The sequence below is a fragment of the Streptopelia decaocto genome (genome assembly GCF_964273445.1).
Source record: "Streptopelia decaocto genome assembly, chromosome: 4".
NCBI lineage: Eukaryota > Metazoa > Chordata > Aves > Columbiformes > Columbidae > Streptopelia > Streptopelia decaocto.
This window is the reverse complement of record NC_138658.1, coordinates 23,329,333-23,345,693: the sequence shown is the minus strand read 5'-3', so window position 1 is coordinate 23,345,693 and position 16,361 is coordinate 23,329,333. Positions and strand designations below refer to the sequence as shown.

Below are 16,361 nucleotides of genomic sequence, written 5' to 3'. Positions count from 1 at the left end.
GCAGTGTCAAGAATAAGGTGCAATTTTTATTTCTCAGACAAAACACCCACTGGCCCTTTTGGAGTTTTCACTGGAGTCAGATTTCAAAACACAGAAACTGTTGCCCGTTTAAAGATTAGTTTCCTTTCTGTCTACAGAATTAGCTAAATAACAGCTTTTTATATCAGAGAGGATGCTAATCATTTTTGTGAATCATTGAAATATACATTATTTATATATATCTATGTGCAAGTTATGCCTGCATCCCTGAAATGATCCTTCCTTTGGAAATCTTTGATGCTGTCATGTTTTTGTGACATCTTGTGAGTAAAACTCATGCACTCGTGTCTGTTAACCTGCTGGTCCAAGGCCCTGCAGTCCTTCAGAAGGATGTATAATCCTTACCAACACCAGCAGCCTCGTTAAAAGCACAGAGTTCAAGACTGTGTGAATGAAGAGTTCTGAGGGGTGGACCCTGTTAAATTCTTTATTACCAGATATTCAGATTGATGTCAGAGAAATGGGTTCATTTAAAAGGTTCTTTGTGTCTGAGGTAACATACATCTACGCGTGTAGTTGTAGCTCAAGTCACCTTCAAAGGAAGCACAGAAAGGGCACAAATTCTCATGCTTTGCAGCTACCAGGAAGCAGGACCTGTAGTTTTACATGGAGGTTACTAATGGCAGATTTAGCTACCAATCTGCATACGCAAATGTGTGCACGCAATAGCAGTTACAGGTCCTGCATCCAGAGACCCGTCCCCCTGTAGCATGCATCCAACTTGAGTTTCCGTTGCAGTCTGACCGGTTGTTACTCGTTCCCCTCAATGGCAGGTCCCGTGAGGGACACGGGAAGAGGGGACTGGAGGAGGCAGGGGTCCAGTTCTGGGCCCATCAGTTCAGGAAAGACAGGAAACTGCTGGAGAGAGTCCAGCGCAAAGTAATGAAGATGATTAAGGGAGTGGAGCATCTCCCAGATGAGGAAAGGCTGAGGGAGCTGAGTCTCTTCAGTCTGGAGGAGACTGAGGGGCAATCTCATTAATGTTTATAAAGATGTGATGGGTGGGTGTCAGGAGGATGGAGCCAGGCTATTCTCGGTGACAACCAATGGTAGGACAAGGGGTAATGGGTACACACTGGAACACTTAAATATGAGAAGAAACTTCTTCACGGTGGGGGTGACAGAGCACTGGAACAGGTGGCCCAGGAGGGTTGTGGAGTCTCCTTCTCTGCAGACATTCCAACCCGCCTGGACACATTCCTGTGTAACCTCATCTGGGTGTTCCTGCTCCAGCAGGGGGATTGGACTGGATGATCTTTCGAGGTCCCCTCCGACCCCCAACATTCTGTGATTCTGCGACTCTGTGAGCTGCACCCCGGGCCGGGCCCCGGCCGCCCCAGCCCGCGGGCTCCGCAATGCGCGGGCGGGAGGACGGAGCGCGAGACGAGGGGCACGGGGCGTTCCCGCCTTTGCCCCGCTCACGCGCACGCGCCGCTCACCTGCGCGCACCTGAGCGCACCTGGGCGCGCGCGAGCCGGCGGCGCACCCGCACCCCCCTCCCTGAGCGGCAGCGGACCCGCCCCGCCCGCGCCCTGTCCGCGCAGGCGCACGGCTCCTGGGCCGGCAGCGCTCCGGGGGCTCAGCGCTGTCATGGCGGCAGAGAGCGGCAGCGCCGGCAGGAAGAGAGGGTGCTGATCAGGATCGCGGCGTGAAGCGGCTGAAACTTCAGGCGCCTTCCGGAGAGAGCGGCGGTCGGGCGCTGCGCAGCCGGCGAGCGGGGCGGAGCGGGCGCCTTTCCCCACCGCGGAGCCGGGCGTCAGAGCAGCCCGCGCCCCCTCCGCGGCGGCCAGCGGTGAGTGGCGAACTTGCGGGCGGCGGGTCGCTGCACCTGTCCGCGCCCGCAGCCGGGGCGGCGGAACAAGGGCAGGAGCCGGAGAGGCGGCAGACAAGGAGCCGGCTCGGGAAGGAGGAGCGTATTGCCTTTAGAAAAATAATTAAAAAAAATTAACAATGAACTCCCCCGGGCCGCGCTGGGGTGCGGGGCTCTCCCTGAGGCGGCTCCGCGGGGGATGAGGAGCGGGGACCCGCGGGCTGGGCTGGCCGGGGAGCGCCCGGCGAGTTCAAAAATATCTCCGGTTGTCCTTCAGGGCTTCTGAATACCTGCGTGAGGGCAGAGAGCTGCTGACAGACGCCTCCTGCCGAGGACGGAGCTGGGACTCCCGAGGGCGCGTCCTCCCTCCCCCGTCGGACACGGGTTTCCTCGGGAGCCGAAGGGGAGGAGTGGGCAGCCGGCGCCCTTCCCAAGTCTTCACCTTCTTCCCGGAGCGGGGAGCGTCCTGCTGGCGTTACGGGCCGTCACCTGAAGTGCGTTCAGCATGGCGAGTGAAGGCAAACAAGTTGTTCAGCCAACAGGTGATGATGGAGGAGGAGCAGGGAAAGAAGGAAACGCTGCTGAAGGGGGAAGTGTGCGGCAGCCTTTGAATCCAGGAGTGCCCATCCGAGGGATCAAGATGAAATTCGCGGTGCTGACGGGACTGGTGGAAGTTGGAGAAGTATCCAACAAAGACATAGTCGACACTGTATTTAATCTGGTAAGCTGGCTGCCTTTTTGGGCGTGAGAGGAAAAAACAGCATATGTGTGCAGAAGAATCCCATGTTTTTTTAAAATGTTATTTTACTGTCAATATTTTTTACATGTTTATACTTACTTTGCACTTGATTTCAGCTAGGTTCCTTTTACTTATGGATCACAAAAGCTGAAGATAAAGCATATGATCTTATATATATATACATTTAAACTTGAAGCAACTCTCAACAGCATCCTCCTTAGTTGCCTCAGAGAAATTGTTGCTTTATTTATAACTCAGAAGAGTATTGTTATGTTTAAACATTCAACAGGTGTACGCAACAAGAAAGTTAACTGTTGATTTAGTAACTGAAACTGTCATCAAAACACACACACACACACACATGCACACACATTGTTTTAAGCCAAAACAACTTTTCCTGTTGAGATGTTTATGTCCCTTTATTTTTATTTGCTTTGGAAATAGACAGAACTTCCATGTTCTGTCTGCTGGGAGTGGGGATGTCAGTGAGCAGTTCATTCAAATGCTTTACTTTGCTTATTGAGAAGAGCAGAACTTGGTTTCAGTGTCCTTTTTTATTAATGAATTAGGTAGTTAGCTACTATTTTTTTGAATGCAGTATGAATATTTTCAATGCTTCATAACAGATCTCACTAAAAATTGAGGATGCAACTTTTCCTGCTGAAGCTGCAAGCATAATATTTACTGTTTAACTTTTTGGGCCATATTTAAAACAGTCAGGCAAGCTGTTAGTGTTTGCTTCCCGAAGGAGACCAAACATTAGGAGAAAAACTATCTTTAAGTTTACAAAGACACTCTGCTATTATCAGAGGTCTCAAAACATCTCTAAAAATACTCATCATTCCTCCTTCTTCCTTTTAGTGAGCACCTTTGACTTTAAAACAGTGTGGTTTCTGACAAACCAGGAAGTGAAAGCATGTCATGGTATAAAGCTCGATAACAAGGAAAGTCCGTGCAGAAGACTTACTGCTTTTTAAATGTTGTTTGCATTTCAGTTATTTTTTTAGTAGCATTCTTTGCTACATGCAAGTTTTATTGGTCACTAAATGTTTATGTGTGTTGTGTCTGTTTAATATTTTTTTGATGCTATCTTCCTGGATAATGAGAAATGTTTATTTTTGGAATATTTTTGTATTAACAGAATGTAATGCTTTAACTTGTTTGGATGGAAGTCTCAATGGAGAGGAATTGCAGTACAGGCAAAAATGAAGTGCAGAATAGAGTTTTCATGGGTGCTTCAAGTATGAGAAAGTGATTTAAGTTACTTAGAGCACACTCAACAATTATCCTTAACAAAAACCAGTGCTCAGATATGTGCATGTGAGGTTCAAAAGGAAATTCCAGCAAATAGTTTATGATTTAGGACACTTATGTGAGGGGAAGTTGTTCATGAGTGTGTTAAATTGTACTTCGTTTCTAGCATGGTCTTCTGAGTGGTGTACTGGAAGTGTATTTTATGGCAGCAGTGGAAAGAAGTTGTCATGGTTTAACTGGTAACTAAGTCCCACACGGCTGCTCGCTCACTTCTCTCCAGTGGGTCGGGGGAGAGAATCTGGAGGGTAAAAGTGAGCAAACTCATGGGTTGAGATAAAGACAGTTTAACAGGTAAAGTGAAAGCCACACAAGCAAAGCAAGCCAAGGGATTAATTCACTGTGGCCCATGGGCAGGCAGGTGTTCAGCCATCTCCAGGACAGCAGAGCTACATCACATGTAACAGTTACTTGGGAAGACAAGCGCTGTAACGCTGAAGGCCCCCCTTCTTTTTTCCCCTGGCGTTTTCTTGCTGCATATGGTGTCATATGGCATGGAACATTCTTTTGGTCAGTTGGGGTCAGCTGTGTCCCTTTGCAACTTCTTGTGCCCTGCCAGCCCACTCACTGGTGGGGTCGTGTGAGAAGCAGAAGAGGCCTTGAATCTGTGTAAGTGCTGCTTAGTCGTAACTAAAACACTGTTTCCAGCACAAATCCAAAGTGTAGCCCCCTACTAGCTACTATGAAGAAAATTAACTCTACCCCAGCCAAAAGCAGCATGTATGTTCAGCAAAATAATTAAAACTGTTAAATCTCCTTGATTCTGGGATTCCTTTTTTGCTTCATTTTGGACAAGAGAGGAATCAAAAATTCAACTTGATTCAGAGAATCATCAATTTTAGATTTAAGAGGTCTGAAGAATTTGACCTGTGGACTGCATTCTCCTAGATCTTCACTTCCTGGTTAGAAGCAGGGAAGAGTTTCTGACCCCAGAAATTCTTGAAACTGTGTTTTCACTTTTTCTGCAAGTGAAATGACATCCCCGACCTCTCTGAGAAGGTTCCTCAACCATTCCAGCACACCTGCCTGCGATGTGGGATGCTAAAGTTCATGGTCTTACACCACACATAATGAGAGCAGAGCTAGTCAGTTGATAGCTATCATGAAACAACCAGTAGTTTGATAGTAAAGACACTTTACCTGGATTATGTGAGGATACATTCCAAATTTTTGAGTGATATAAAAGAAAGCAGGTCCCTTAGGTTTTCTGAGTCCCAGGAAAGCATGTCAGCTAGTGGTTACTAATTTGCAAGGAGATGATGCCTTGGTGTTCTGTGGTTTTATTAAAACTAGAATGCTTGAAAAAAATCAAACCAGCCAGCAAACTAATAGTTTTTGTTACAAAAAGCATCTATTTTCTGGACTTTTTTTTGTGTGTGTGTGTGAAAACTGTTAAGCTGACTTTTTAATATAGTTTTTTGAGATACAAGTTCTTCCTGCAAACAATACTCATCCATCTGGCATTGAGTTCTGCCTCCATTCAGTAGTTTGTTTCGCCCTCTTTGTTTTGTCGATTAATACCTCTGAAATCACACTGATCGGAATTTAAGGCATGTGAAATATTGTTTAGCAATGGTGTACTTGTTTTTCTGTGTGTGCATGCAGGAAAGATTTAACTTTTATATGAAAAAGTAATTCTTGGCTATGGCTTTTGTTTCCCAATGTAGTTTGTTTCCCAATAGCTTTTGGAGCGAGTTTACTCGTGTATGTATGAAAGTCGTGCTGTGATCTGTTGTTACTAATGGGGTTAAGCCAAATGTAGCCTCTCCTATTGGGTTTAATTCAGTTTGGTGACTCATAACTGCACTACTTCAGCAGTGTTAGCTGAAATCAGCTTGCTCACTTCTTGTACTTTGAAAGGAGGAGACGTGTGGTATTTGGGGGATTTTTCATCACTGAAGTGTGACATCTTCAGACCACAGTGGAAGAAGGGCTGCGCAGATCTGTGTAGAAAGGTGTTTTTACATGCTTATTCTTCATAGCATAACCACCCTCAAATGTGAAAAGTTTCTCCTTAGAAAACAGAGGTTAGCTGATCTCATTTTTATTTATTGAACAAGCATGTTGTTCTTAATTATGCTCTACCAGCTTGCTGTAGCATATGCAGGTTATGGTGAATTTCTTTGTGAGGAAGAGTAAAGAGAAGGCTAAGGTGCTGTCTTGATGTTCCTCATCTTTAATGATTTAAGAGCTGGTCATGCTTTCTATGTGAAAGACTCAGAAAGTCAAAAATCTAAAGTGCACAGTAATTGACCTCCTGCTTATTAAGTAAATTAAAGCTGTAGTCCTGGTTACTTGAGCAAATAACTTGTTCAGTCCAACAGTGTTGTATCTTGGAGCTGAGAACCATCCATAACATTCTTCTCTGTCCAGCAATATAACAGAGCACTTAGTGAGCTTGCTTCTAGCGTGTAGCAGAAACCTAATAGTCTCACTTTATTGTCTTTGGAAATTCTACTCATAGAAATACTCAGACTGATGTGTTTGGTTTTGGTTAATACTCTCTGAAAAACTAGTTTTCCAGCCCATGTTAGATAAGGCTTTGTGTATTTCAGCACTTCTTGAAATGGAGAAGGAAAATACTGACTTTAAATAAGTTTATTCTCTGATAAACTTTGAAAACACTTTCTAGTTCAAGTATTAATCTGTTCCATTATTTTTCTGAGAGACAGTAAGCTAAACTATAGGTATATATTGGTCATACATTGTGAATTATACTTTTAATTGACTTTGGGCAGTAATAACTCCATGAATTTCCTTTGTATACAAATCAGGTGAATCCCTGTTCATGACCTCACATCTGCTTCTGCCTATCCCTTTAGGTTATTAAAATAAAAGAAACCTCCCAGTAGGAGAAGGTGGTAGAATGGAAAAATAAATTCTTTACAATGATATCTCTTACTAATTTAAAATAGCTATATGTTTTTCATGGTAAAACAGTAAGACAAGTCAATGGTCTACTGATGTAGAAACTTTTAGATAGAGTAGTAGAAATAGTTCAGCAATTGGCAACACTTAAAAACATGTAGATATATAATTGGTTACAGTATTGTGCTACTAAGGTCAGAGAAGGTTTTTAGGATCTGAAGTTTTCAGGTGTAGAGAATTAATTCTGTTCTGAAGATTATGCAACCTGCACTGGAAACTTAGGAGGCCGTTCAGAATTTTTTCTAAATTAAAATTCTGGGTGGAGCTTCTGGTCTACTCTGTTTGAAATTGTCTTGTCTTGTATCATATGTCAAGCTTGTCTTCTTTCCAAGTTATTGCAAGTTTCTTGTTCATATATAAAACTTAGGTCACTGGATATCTTTGCCTTTCAGTAGCAGGGGACTCTCACTGACAAGTGTTTTGTCCATAACGGATGCCGTATGTGCAGGGGTTAACTGCTGCATTAGGCTTGCAGTGGGAAATGGATATTCTGGCAAAATTCTGCTATGCTTCCAGCAGATGACTGTACAACTGCTGTCTGTCTCTGTGGTGTTGGTATAATTAAGTTTGGAAACTTCATGCCAGAATTTACTCAGGTCTCAAGTCGACTGGTGTATAGAGACAACAGATACTCTGGACTTTCTGCTCGAAGGAAATGCTATGCTTTGCTCTAGTCCAGTTTTGTTTTAAAAAGCTTTAGCACTTCTAATTGTTCTGTTGACTATAATATAGACTAGTGTATTTGTTTTGGTTCCATTTTTTTTAATCAGTCTGTGTTGCAAAGACTTTATTTTATTATTATTATTATTATTATTATTATTATTATTATTATTATTATTATTATTATTATTATTATTATTATTTTTTTTTTTTTTTTTTTTAAAGCACTGTCTGTCTTTTTGGTGAGGAGAATGTGCTGTTTCTTCTGATTCTGCCCATGGATTATGATGTCCTCACCAAGTTTCCTTAGTGACAAAGTGCAGATGAGAACAAAATCTTAATTTTTATCACTGTTGGAGAGAAAATAACAATATCAGAGGAGCAAATACTAAAATTACTTTAAAACTTGATTTGTCACCTCTCTCACTTCTGCCAGACTTTATTAAGACCACAAATAATAATAAAAAAATCTTAACTTTTTAAAATTCATGCTGTTTACTTTGCTTTTTTCTTCTTCCCCTTCTTCTTCAACCTCACTTGGGTTTTTTACAGAACAAATCGGTGAAAGATGTCAGGACTACAATTTGTTTACCTGCTGCTAGTGTGCCCTCTGTTCTTTTTTGTAATTTCTCCATTGTTGTGGTTTCTGCTTCATAAACTGTTTATCATTATTCATATTGAAAGCTAATGGCATCACCTGCTGATACACAACAGGTTTCTAATTTGGTATGAATGCTTCTGGAACACTAGCATAATGGATTTTACGAAGTAGAAATTCCTCTTTCTTTTGTCTCTGGTCACAGGCTTTTTTTTGCGTGTACCATCCTGTAGAAAACCCTCAAAACTAATGCAGATATAGTTACAAGTATTACAGTACTAATAATGCACTGTTAAAGTTTTCATAACAACGCCTAGTTTTCATAACAATGCCTTGTTTTCACTACCTTACTATATGTTTCTAGAGAATGCTAGGATTTACTTTCTATATAAACTTATAAATGCTGATGACAAGTGAGAGTAACCAAATAATTTCTAGAGCATCACAGAATACTGTGCATTTCTTAATATATGGTCTTCCCTGGTAGGTTCCCAGTAAGTACACCTCTGGCTACAGTTACCCTAGTTCAGTCACTTCTGTCCATTTGCAATATAGATGATAAGGTAAGTCTGTGGCTTTAGCTGGGTCAAGCTTGTAGCTTTTTAAAAAAAAGTCATAGTAAATCAGACAGTCAGCTGTCTTAGTGATGATGCATGGTTTTACTCATGGTGAATGAGTGGAATTCAGCAAAAGATCTGTAATGCTGCCCAGTCTGCCTCAACATCCTTTATAAAAAGTACACCAGGTGCAAACTTGCTTCTTGCTGGTCCTTTCGCAGTGGGAGGCTTGTGCCCAGTTTGATGAATGAATTTAGACTCCTTGATTCCAATTCATCTTCATGCGTTGAAGACATCTAATTTGGGATCTGGTAACAGTAAAAGATTATTTTGGTAAGTTTAGCAGACTAAGTGAGGCTGAGAGATGTCTTTCGCCAGATGTTACCTAGCTCAGAATTGTTGAGTAATGGGAGTCACTTGTGCATCACTTAAAATCAGAATTACAGACCTCTATCATCTTAAAATATGTTCTGAGTAGTTATGGGTATACTTACTATTGAAGTGATATGTATTAGTTTTTTTTCAGGTATTGGTGCAATTTGGAAATCACTTTGTAGCTAGTGAAAATATCACCCTACATAGTAAGTATAAGGATTTAGGGAATTTTTGTGGTTAGTTGAGAAATGCATGGAATGTAGTAAGTGAGATGGTGGTGACGGTCTTGAATTAGACATGCTGATGATTTAGAAGAAAATTGTCTAGACTCTGAAGAATAGCTAATTTGTATTTTGACCATGTTATCAACTCACTTCTGTGACTGCAACTTAAAAACAAACTGTAGGAGAACAAAATATGGAAGACAAAATCTTAAGACCACACAGGAGACTGTTTAGTTTTTCTCACTTTTCTTCTAACTCACCAATTTTTAGAGCTTTGCAGGACCAATCTGAAATTTCAAGTGTCTGTGCATGACATGTGCTGTGTTTTTCAGAACTGTTGGCATTTTGTGCTGCCATCAGTAGGCTCTGTACAAATGTAAAATAAAGCTGAGAAAGCAAGGCTGAACCAGACATTTACACCGATCATGTCCTAATAATGCAATATTTGATAGACAGTTTTTAATTAGCAGTCTGTTCTACAAGTAAGCCTGTTTAACATGTATTTGTAGCAGACTTTAGAATTTCCCTTTAGAGAGGAATGCATCAGTTCAATGATGGATTTTTCTAGTTGATGTCCTATAGCAAAGGAGGGAGAGTCCAGTATCTGTTGTGGTTGCTTTGCTCTCTCTAAACAGTATTTTAAATCGTATTTTGTACCATCTCTGTCAGACAGGACTGGGTTAGATGGACCACTGGCCTGACCCGGCAGCGCAGATCGCACAGTGAAGTCATGGCCATATGGACTGGCTCAGTAAAAGCATTTGCGGATTAGGGAATAGAATGAAATTAGTCAAAAGCATCAGAGAAATAGGTGGGTGGCATGTTAAGGTTGCTATAGAGGCTGGACTTTGCTGCAGTGAGATAAAAATAGATAATTATTCATGTGTGTTGAAAGAGATTAAGGGAGGGATGAATCAAAGTGCACAGATTTAAGAGGAGTGTGAGTAAAGAGAAGGTTTTTGAGGTGGCTGTATTGGGTGAATACTGGAGGTTGAGGAAAATTAGAGATGAGGAAGTTACTTAATTCTTTTTTAAGGCAGTGTTGGTTTGGTATGGTGTTCGTTACTTAGTGGCTAGTCAATTGCACAGTCAGATGCTTAATTTTGCTGAGATGTCCCAGTCTTCTGAGAATCATCAAGCGTGACTGTTTTTGTGCGTGTGTTGAGATTTCAAGTCTGATGAAGGATAACAATGGGCTTTCACTGTGCTTTCTTTCGCCATGTGTATATTTGTTTTACCACCTGTCGGGGAACCTGCACTGGTGCTGAACTGTGTCCCACTTGACATAGTGTTCTGACTTTCTTTTTTTTAAACTAGGTAAGTTGGTAACTTAAAGCATTTATAGCTTCTGTCTATGCAGTCCTTTACGAACCTTAAGGAGGAAGCTTTAATCTGTTGCACAGATTAAATAAGCTCTACAGTTAAATCATTAGATGTGAAATAGCTACTTACTGCCTTCAGTGTTTCTGTGTATAAAACCCTTTAAGAATCTTTTCTGTGTAATTCAGTCTTGCATGAATTAATTTTACACGTATCTTTTTAAAGAACTTCTATTTATTTTAAATAGGTCAATCTGGAAGAAAGTTTTTTTTTTTTTTTCATAATCACTAATTACAGTTAGCTAACTTTCAGCCATTCAAGTGTCTTCCCCAGCCCCTAGAGGCCTTGCTGGCCTCTTCATACTGTTTTGCATGATGGTTTTTGGTATTAGCTTGACCTAATTACTAATGTCCTGATTTAGATTACATTTCTGCTTTAACTGATTCTGGATTTTTCTGTTAAAGTTGGTATTGTACTAGAGTGTATTATTGCCTGTCAAAAACGTAGGGGGGTTTGTTTGTTTGTTGTTTGTGGGTTTTTTCTTATCTCCCCCTCCCTTTCTGGGAAGCCTTCAGACTTCCTTGTCTTTGAGCTCTGGCCATTTGCCAGGAATCTGAGGGCTCTAATTAATTTGCATAAAACAGGATACTCTTGCCACCTGCTTTTTAAATTCCATGTCTGGCCAGTGGAGACTGCAGTTTCCAGTATGCAGTTCTCCATCTTTAGAGCAGATAGCAATCGAGATGCATCCTTGCACAACTGCTGTAATCAAATTCGCTAAATAATGATCCTGCATGAGCAGTTGCAATTGTACCTTCTCCTGAGACACTAGCCTTTGTACTGATACTGGAAGCTTGTAATTTGTGAAGGGTTTGCATTTCTACAATGCTTTAGATTCCAAAGCTTCACAAGTAGGCATAAGTAGTTTCTAAGTAGAATCTGATTTGTAGAGAAGAAAACCTAATGCCTTCCATTGCACTGGATTCCTCTAGTAATAACTGGGAATCTGGGAGGACCTACATCCCAGGCATGATTTTCTTGTTAATAGCTGCCTTGAGTTGACATTTAAGTGAGAATAGCTAGTGGGAATAGGACATGCTCTGTTGCCTCCTGTAAAGTGCTCTGCGAGTTTGAGCTGCAAGTGTTTTTACTACAGCCTGCATATGAGTAGTTCTGTTGATGTTTTTGTATTCTACATACATCAAACAAAAAAATTTCATATGCATTATACAGCAAATTCAAATAGATTGTTTTTGGTGTGACTGAAAAGCGGGAAGTGAGTTGTTCAGGCAAAAACCTGTTCTATTTTGTTGAGGCAACTGAAAACAGCAACACGTAGAGCTACTGGCTTAACTTTCCTTTGTAACTGAAAATTGAAATCAGAGTAACTGCTTAGGACTCATCTGTTCTAAGGGGGTGTGTTGTGTGTATTCATGTCCACCCCCCTGCCCTGTTTTGCCATCAGCAGTTGTTTTCTGTGGTGTGGACAGAAGTTGCAGAAATAAATGAATAAAGTCTGTTCTGTTTGCTCCACTTAAGATACTCTGAATTTATAGTCTTATACTGGACTAGCCTGTAAAACAGTAACAGTGTGTAGGCTGACCTGTAGCTTATTTTTTTTCTCTTTTGGGGATGCTAAAAGGCTAGAAGCACCAGTAAGGAGCAGCTGAGATGGTCACTGCAACTGGAGATCAATTTCTTCATAAAAGAGCAGCAAGAGAATCAGTAGTGTCCTACAGTGGATTGGGAAGCATGCAGTTATGGAATCCAGGGTGTGGAATGGTTGCTCGATGTCTCACAAATTTATTCCTTCATCAAACTGTGTGGGTTTTGGTGGGAATTACACTGGTTGTTTTCCCAAATATAAGTGGGATGGGGATGGGTGGGGAGCTCTTTGGTAGTATAAGGTAAACCCTGTTGCTGTAGAATTGCTGCATAGAGGCTTTGCAGAACCTGTGACTTCTAAGTTTTAGTAGTCCATTATTAGAGAAATCTTTAAGTTATGCTGTTTGTACTTCTTGGGGCTAAAACTAAGGACAATTGTTTCTTGCAAAATTATTGATTCAGGTGGACCTTGGAAACAAGTAGTGCTTAAAAACAAAGCAAACAAACAAAAGGTCCTTTATGCAGAATCATAGACATAAGCTAAAAGAAAAGGCTAATGATACAGAGGTAGGATTGCTGATAAGCCTTAAAACAATGCAATTGGGGAAGAATAGGAACCAAATGACTAATGTTGGTAATGGTACATGACTGTTAAATAAACAAATGGAAACTATCAGTCCAGTCAGCATCTGCCTTCTGCTAATGTTTTCCTTGAAACTAAGCATGTGATTTGTCTGTAATTTTGGTTGTGAACTCGATTGAAGAGAATTTGCAAGCTTTTTTTTTTTTTTTTTCCCTCCAATAGGAGTTTAGTTATGCTGTAGATTTTGGTTGAAGTGTATAATATAGGTGCTGTAGTGCCTGACTTTAAGGTATCTAGAGTATGAAACTGAGCAACTGTAACTGTGCTTTTTGAATGCATTTCAAAATAGCTAATGTGAGATGGGAAGCTATGTATGTTTAATATATTGCTGATGTTATAGAGTGGGAGAGCACTGTGGTGCTGGGAATGGATATTTCAATCAGGATTGCAAAAGTAATCTCCAGCCAAGGGTCACCTTCTGGGGCTATGGTGTTCTTAACATGATTTTCTTGATTTAGCAGTGGTGCCCAACTCAACTATCAAATGTCCCAGCAGCTTCCCGTCTTTATGCAAATTAGGAAATGCTCATGGGGAAAAGATTGCATTGTTTTCTTGCCCATTTCTTCCTCAAAAGTAAGGTCCTGACCTTGTGCCGTGCTAGATTATCTATTTCACCTTATACCAGGACACTCCTTTGTCTTTTCTGCGCTCCTGCTGTCCTTTTCCATGACCTGCTGTCTTTGTCCGGGGCTGCAGGAGTGAGTCCCGAGCACTGGCTGGGTTCTGCAATGGGCTGGCGAGCTGAGAATGCCCCCGTGGCTGTGGATCAGCTGATAGGCAGGGGTATTGCCTTTGGGGAGATGTTTATTCCATGACTCATCTGAGATTTGTGCCCTTCCTGTGTACTGCTTTTATAGTGAAATGTTTATCGATCTTTGGGGATTTTGCTGGCTTAGTAAAGTCTCACCTGTGCAGGAAATGAAAGTCACCCTGCTTTCTATCCTTAATAGGAAAAGATTCAAATTGCCATTTGTCAGGAGGACATAGCCATGGTGTTACAAGGGCCTTGTAAGGGGACATTTCCAACCCCTTCTCAGTGAAGACTCTGCTCATATGCATCAAAGAATGCCAGATTCATGGGTATGGAGAGAAGGCACAGAAGGGAGCAAGTCTCAGACCTTGTAATTAAGGTGTTTGAATAAGGTTCTCTAGTCACTCATATATGACAGGAAATGTTTGGAGGTGAAAAACAGTGTATTTCTTGCTCACGTTTTATATATGGTGTACAGAATCCTGATTTCCTTCCTGGAAGGTGAGTTATCTTCAGATAGAGGGGTTTGTCCAGTGTTAGGGAATAGACTGCCTTAGCCTGTTGAATTTTAGAAGAATTTCTAGATTCTGTGCCTGTATCTCTACTATGGGAAACTTAGGGAAAAGAAACTTCCTTAACATCTGGTGACTGAAAGATCACCAGAGTTGGCTGGCAAAAGGTGACAAAATCTTGGGTTTTTTTTGCTTCTGGATAGTACTGTTATTTTGTACAAAAGGGATATCTCCATTTCCAATTAGATTTTGGTTTAAGAGTGTGCTTAGTATCTCTGTGTCCTATCTTGAGAGAAGCAAAAAAAAAAAAAAAAGGGGAGCGGGAGGGGGGGAAGAAAATAATTTTCACAGTGTTAGATGATGTAGATAGCTGTGGCAAGGAAACTTGTCAGTTCAGGCTTTCCCTTAGCTACATTTTATGTGTTAAATTGAGAAGCCTGGAAAACTGGATGCATATCCCTTGAGAACGAAGTTAATCTTGATGCCTTTGCTGCTGTTCCTAGCAATTTAAAGATGTGAATGGCTGTAGGGGTTTTTAATTAGATATGTGAAGAGTTGTTGGGATTTCTTTCAATTTCAGTCATGTGGGTGGAGGTAGAGGTAAAATTTTAGAGGAGTGACTTATTTTTGCCCAAAGAAATTGTTTTAAAATAGCATCACAAAGGAACACTTTAATCATTGTAGCTGTGCTGTAGTAAAACTTTATAATAAACTATTTGTTTCAAATTCAAACTTGAAATCAAATCCTGACTGTCAAAATGTAATGGTCTTTGGATTGTTTGTTAATTTCTGTGGGAAGTACCACTCTAAAGTATACAGAGTGCCAGAAATTTAAGCTAAATTTATATTTGGAGGCAGGGGGAAGGAGAATTCTTTTAGTGTATTTTGACTTGTCCTGTCTCTGTCGTGTGTTGTTCAGTATCTATGTTTTTGTTTACTCTCTAGTGTGACACTATATATTAGTCCTGTAGCTATTACTAACTCATTTGTAGGGTCTAATGAGAATTTCATGGCTCATTCCTATTTAAGTTCCTGCTCTGGTAGTTGAAGTTCAGTATCATCCTGAACAGAATATTTCCATGCATTTCAGTGTAGTCATGTTGCATATTAATGACAACAGGACTAGTCAGACACTGGCACTTCAATTTGCTATTGAAGGTACATATATGGAGAAGGAGGTGAATGGCTTTAAATGCTTTTTTATGTTATTGTTCCAGCTGAGTACTCAATTTCACAACTTTTAAGTCAGCTTTAGTATTTCCTGTAGATGTATTGCCTACATATATGAAGCTCAACTTTGTCTAGGAGTCTTGTACCTCAAGGATACCTCTACATGGGTTTGTTGGCTTGTGGCCTTACTGTGTGCATTGGAAAAAATGCTTGAAAGCACATATGGATTCTTAAACCAGATATTGATCACTAAAATGATGGGATACAAACAGCAGAAAGGATTTCTCAATTGCAGTAACTGTATGTGCAAATTCCTCTATAAAAGATGCCTGAACTTCAAACTTAATCCAGAATTTTGAAGGCCAAGATGCCTTTGTTTAAAAATGTTAATAGTTTGGCTAAGAGGAGCTATTGTCTGTTACCAACATGCAAGCCAACTGTCCCTGATTAAGTTAACTGTGGTGTCAAAGCAAACACAATAATGAAATGTATGTATGGTAACTGTATTAATTAAATATTAGTTACCTGAGTGCTTTGCTGCTTTTTATTTTTTTTTTTTCCTCCAGGCAATGCTTTGTTATAGGCAATGCTGTAGTCAGGATCTCTCTTTGATGTGGTTCCATGTTCTGGTGCTGTGAACCAGTAAGGTATTTATACAGTCATTGCGTTTGGTATTATGAAGTTGTAGCATACTCCTCTTTGAGATATAATCATAAATATATTTTATATTCATTGTCTTTTCCCTGTGAACTGGTCCAGATGTAAGTCAATGGCATCTTTACTTCTTCTGGACTGTATCACTTGGGTTAAATTACAAACCTCCAGGACTAAGCTCTGAAAATGAGGAAGAATCAGCTTAGTTCCTTGAGATGAAATTTCAGGATTTAAATATGCAAACTAGAAAAGATGTTAAAGTAATTTAAAAGTTACTCTCAAGAGTCAGTGATTTACACATTAACATTACCTTATGTCTTTTATTTTAAGCCATCTTAAATGCTTTTCTCTGAAGTTCTACTTACTTTTTGCAGCTGCTGTATGCTGCTGTGCCCCAAAGACATGTGGCTTCAGTCTTTGTTCAAATAAACTCTTCTGACACACAGATTCTTACGGCTTTCAGAG

At 40.6% G+C, this 16,361-nt stretch overlaps 1 protein-coding gene across 5 annotated transcripts in view; it reads left to right on the top strand.

Moving 5' to 3' along the window:
- Positions 1-1,620: 1,620 nt before the first annotated feature.
- The window catches only part of LRBA (LPS responsive beige-like anchor protein), a 411,832-nt gene continuing 397,091 nt past the window's right edge, over positions 1,621-16,361 (top strand). For all 5 annotated transcript variants that reach the window (XM_082050428.1, XM_082050426.1, XM_082050427.1 and 2 more), the window contains exons 1-2: positions 1,621-1,831; positions 2,127-2,570. In XM_082050428.1, coding sequence (XP_081906554.1) covers positions 2,355-2,570 — 216 coding nt within the window. In that variant the 5' untranslated portion in view covers positions 1,621-1,831; positions 2,127-2,354. The remainder of the gene's footprint in view (positions 1,832-2,126; positions 2,571-16,361) is intronic.